A 4,670-nucleotide genomic window follows, 5' to 3' on the forward strand; every position below is an offset into this window, starting at 1 on the left:
GGTGTAATGGGTCAATACCACCACAAAACAAACCCACCAACCAACCAACACTGAAGGTCATAGCATGGATTGAGAACATGTGAGCAGAGCTGCCTCTGAAGTCCATCGTAAAGCCACCAGTAAAGCCAAGCCTGGTTTTTCTATGGCGTCCAGAGAGCCTTGCAGAAGTTGCTTTGACAACTCTGCCTTGTATAGCCCGGGAAACTCTAGGATATTGCATGAAATTCAGGATACGATAGGTCCTGTACAACTGGGCCAAAAGCAGAGGTCTATTTTTTAAACGGGGATTGTAACACAAATACAAGTGTGCGGTCATGTCGCTGTGGGCTTTCCTCCCATTAACTGCTGTCCCCTTTAAAGGCCATTAGCCCATTATTCAGCTCCTCCTTTCAACCAGAAAGCTAAAACATAGGCAGTAGGTAACAATAGACTTTAATGATACACCTGGTTAGTACTTAGTGACCATCTTTCACACCCAGACTGAATGCCAAATCACTCTGGCAATTGCATTTCTTGTAGTTATCAGCCCTTCTCCTTTTTAAAATACGTCTTTCTGACAGCAGCCCACAGCTAGTATTTCCTTTTCATTCTCTGAAGTGCAGAGCACTACAAATACATCATTTAGCTTTGCTGCAGTCCTTCCTGTCCCTTTGATCATCTCCTTTACACCCTTCTGCATTTCTGCTTCATTCCCACATGTGCAGTACATCAAAAAAGAGCTTTGCAGCAAGCACCGTGGGCTTTCCGGGGTGGGGTTTTTTCAGGGACAGAATCCCAGCTGGTGCAAAACAGCACAAATGCCACTGAAGTCAGCAGCATTATTGTATTTAAACCAGCTAAAATTCTGACCCCAGTTCCTATTTCAAAATGCTTTATAATTCAACTAACGCTTTAAAATTCTTTTCCTGGAGTGCTGACTGCTGGCTTGGCAATTTCCTTGCAGAAGTGTTAACCTCAATTGCAGTCCGTTACTTTGTGATTCAAGGAGTAAACCATGAACGATGATCTTTTCTTCCTTCCATTCATCCCATCCCCTTAAAACATATTTTGAGATGCTAAGAAATAGTTTTATCTAATAGAACCTAGACTGGACAGCTGCTGCTTGCATTTTGCAAACTTAAACCGTCCCCCTTTGCATTTGGCTAGCTGTTCGCTGAAGATTTTTTTGCATGTGTTTATAAAACCTGATTATGAAACGTTTTACTTCCTTCAAATGGTTTTTAACCAAGTGATTTCATAGTATTACCATGTTGCAAGTATGGATTTCCCCAGCTCAGAGACTGCCAGTGAATGAACTTGGGAAAGGCTGCAAAGGAGGTAGTGTCAGGCTTGGGGTGACGGGCGATCCTGGCTCTCGGTCATAAGAGTTCAGCTTCCACTGAACACTGCGTGGTTCCCATGAGCACAGTAACCAGAACAACTCATAAATACCCCGAAGAAAAGAAATACTAGTTGTCCTATTTCATAGATTAGGAACTGAAGCCCGGGGCTAAAGTAACACCTTCAATAACCCAATATCCCAAGCAGAAGTTACCTCTGCATTTCCAGTCCCTGGCTAATGGTCCACAAAGTGGACACCCCTTTAAATCTACTCTCCCTCATACAGAAAGAAAAAAAAATCAGATCTCCAATAACTGAGTATCTCAGATCTGATGTAGAATATGCCAGCAGTAAGATTAACACACACAATTTTACCATTCCAGAAGCCGACAGTCACATTCCTTACCCAGCTGGCAGTAGACATGAACTGGGAAAAAGGATTTTCTTCACAATTTTCTTGTGTTGAGAATTGTTCCTGAGTAATAAGAGCTACTCTCCTCTCTCTACAAAAATCTCAGCCTGTTAAATTGCTCTTGTGAAGGCTGAATCCACATTTCAGCTGTAACAGTGGGAAGCGCTGCAGGCAGGGCTATGCCCCCAAGAGGAGAGCATTTCTCAGTTCACGGGATGATGAAACACATGTGAACTCTCCGTGCTCCAGACAGCTTCTGGGAAACAATTTCTCCGTGCCTTAGTCTGATGTCGCACTGCCTCAGTACTGCTTACTTCTCTCTTTGGAAAGAAATCACGGCTGTCTCAAATAAAAAAAAAAAAAAAAAAAAAAAAAAAACAGAAGAAAAAAATTACTTCTTTGGAGCAGATAAGTTGGCAAGTAAAGCTGCTGTCAGTAGCTCTAAGACTCTATAGAGAAGCATTGCTGAAATGTACCTCAACATCCGACGGGTTGAATTGTGCCCTTCAGGTTTTAAAACCAGAGAAACTTTGGTATACGTCCATGTTGATGTTACGTTTATGTCGCTCAAGCCCCACTTTCAATTTTGGCTAATAAATAAAAATGCAAACCAGCTCTGTGACAACCAGGACAGAAGTGAGTGAACTGCCCGGCTGTGCCTTAATAAGCTCCTTCCTTTCCCCTCACTGCATGTTGAAGGTCGCTTGTTTTAGATAAGCACATTAAGTCATCAAAAGGAAAATTAATTTAAAAGCTTGTTAACTTTTTTCCCTTTTTTTTGGAATGTCCATGAGGACCGAGAGCCAGCCTAATAAACTAACCAAGAAAGGACAAAATGTTCACCCTGCCCAAAACGAAAAAGCCTAAAACTTTTTTCCCCTCCCTCCCCTCCCACGGTTCTCCCGGTGACGCCTCCCCTGAGCCAGCGTTACCTAACTTTAACACAAACACGCAGTTCCCATAAGCATCAACTTCAAACAGCTCTGGCTTTCCGTCTGATCACATCTCGTTTTAGGGGAGCAGAGGCAAAGGGCTACTGCTGAGGGCTTCGCCAGCAGCTCTGCAAGGTAACCAACTTGTTGGATTTTTACTTTTCATTTGTAATGCCTAACTAGTAGTTAAGTAGATGGACCAAAAAAAAAAGCCTCCTGGCAAACTGTCTTGCCGGAATTCGTAGTTGGAGAAAAATCTCAATACAAACTCAAAAATAGATTAAATAACACTTAGGCTTACTTGCTTCTTGCAGGGAAAAAGATGCAGTTTTTAAGACCAAGATCTCGCGTGAAACGTAAAACCACTAGTGTTTGTTTTAGTCATGGGTGTGGGTTGTATGTGTTTAAACGCGCGTATGCATTCCGATTTAGTTTCAATTCATCACATCAGACAGATTTAGAAAGCAGCAGGTCTACAGGAACCATGCTCCAGCTGTTTTGCTCAGCCCCTCCACGGGCTGCGTGCCTTTCTCTCCAGTCATACTGCTACAAAAGGCCCCTTCATTCTTTGTAGCTTCTTGTACCTTTTGCAGGCTCTGAATTGCCAGGATGCTTCTGCTTCTTTCTCTGGTGGCTGGGCTTGCCCTGTCTGCCTCTGGTGTCGTGGCAGACAAAGAAACTGATCCAATCCCAGAGTCATTTCATGACACACAGAAAAAAGTGAACGACCTCTGGCAGAGTTTGCTCTATCCGGTAATGCCTGGTAATGGGACTGATGGGATGATTTACGCCACTTGTGAAATGAAGCCCAGCTCCAAAATAGATGCTGACAAGCCACAAGTGAGTGGACAAGTCTTATTCAGACAGTGTTACTCATACGGAAGATTAGAAGCCATTTTTTACTTGGATGGGTTTCCACTGGATAATAATCAATCTGGTAGAGCTATACACATCCACGAGCTTGGGGATCTCAGCAACGGCTGCGATGCTACGGGAGGACACTATAACCCTTTCAGCGTGAATCACCCCCGGCACCCAGGGGATTTCGGCAACTTTTTTCCTAAAGAAGGCAAAATCAGAAAATACAAAACAAATCTCTTTGCCACTATGTTTGGTCCATATTCCATCATGGGCAGATCCGTTGTGATCCACGAGCAGGAAGATGACATGGGCAAGGGCAACAACAAGGCCAGTTTGGAAAATGGAAATGCTGGGAAACGCCTGGCTTGCTGCGTGATTGGGATATGCAACAAGAACTTGTGGGAGGAGAAACTGCCTGAGGTTACAGACAAGAAGAAAAGAGGGCTCAAACGAACGTAGAACCAGGCTTAAGTGAAGACCAACAAGCCGGCTACAGCCTGGGCAGCACAAAGTACCTTTGGGCTGTGCCACTGGCCGCTAAGATACATGGCTAAAGGATTCCTGTTTCCATTTGCTTGCTCCTCTAAGAAATGCATATCACTTTGTATGTAGAGCCTCCTTTCTGTAAGCTCATCAATAAAACCAGCATCAACTCAACACTGTCTCGTATTTTCTTGAAGAGAAAAGATTCCCTTTTATGCAGTGTGGGAGTTGAATGCATGTAAGTGAGAGTGCTAACGGTTGCGGCTGACAGTCTGTGAAGAGTCTGTGTGCTGTAAAGAGCTCTTAAGGGATCATAAGTCAGATACCAAAGAAAATAAATAGTGAATAAGTAAGAAATTGCCTCTCTTTAGACACTATCCTATGTTTAGCTGCAGATCTGAAAGGTAAACTGATCTCTATGCTTTCAACAGTGTTGTGTTGTGAGACCTGAATAACGCACTTCCCCTAAAAATAAGGGAAAGTACAGACATTTCTGTTTTAAACTATAGATCCTGTACTTTATTCTACTTGCATTTTCAGGTTTTATTCTCAAACATATATAACTATTTTAAATTGTCCACATCGCTATAGCTGTCATACTGTTCACATCTGAAAGCAGACTTAAAAGAAATATTCCAGTTTACCATCGCTCCCCAGCAAAA

The 4,670-nt window shown here is 43.0% G+C and overlaps 1 protein-coding gene across 2 annotated transcripts; it reads left to right on the forward strand.

Moving 5' to 3' along the window:
• Positions 1-2,674: 2,674 nt before the first annotated feature.
• Positions 2,675-4,176, forward strand: SOD3 (superoxide dismutase 3). Of its 2 annotated transcripts, none has more exons than XM_082482077.1 (2): positions 2,675-2,799; positions 3,239-4,176. In XM_082482077.1, exon 2 carries the CDS (start codon positions 3,274-3,276, stop codon positions 3,982-3,984), a length of 711 nt encoding a protein of 236 aa, XP_082338203.1. In that variant the 5' UTR covers positions 2,675-2,799; positions 3,239-3,273; the 3' UTR covers positions 3,985-4,176. The 2 variants fall into 2 exon arrangements, with proteins under 2 accessions (XP_082338203.1, XP_082338202.1); XM_082482076.1 differs by having other exon boundaries at positions 3,258-4,176.
• Positions 4,177-4,670: the final 494 nt, after the last annotated feature.

This window comes from Vanellus vanellus (assembly GCF_965231255.1).
Source record: "Vanellus vanellus genome assembly, chromosome: 4".
In the NCBI taxonomy this organism is placed as follows: Eukaryota; Metazoa; Chordata; class Aves; order Charadriiformes; family Charadriidae; genus Vanellus; species Vanellus vanellus.

Excerpts from the sequence above, each read along its gene's own strand:
- SOD3 (XM_082482077.1), top strand. The coding sequence starts at position 3,274 with ATGCTTCTGCTTCTTTCTCTGGTGGCTGGGCTTGCCCTGTCTGCCTCT.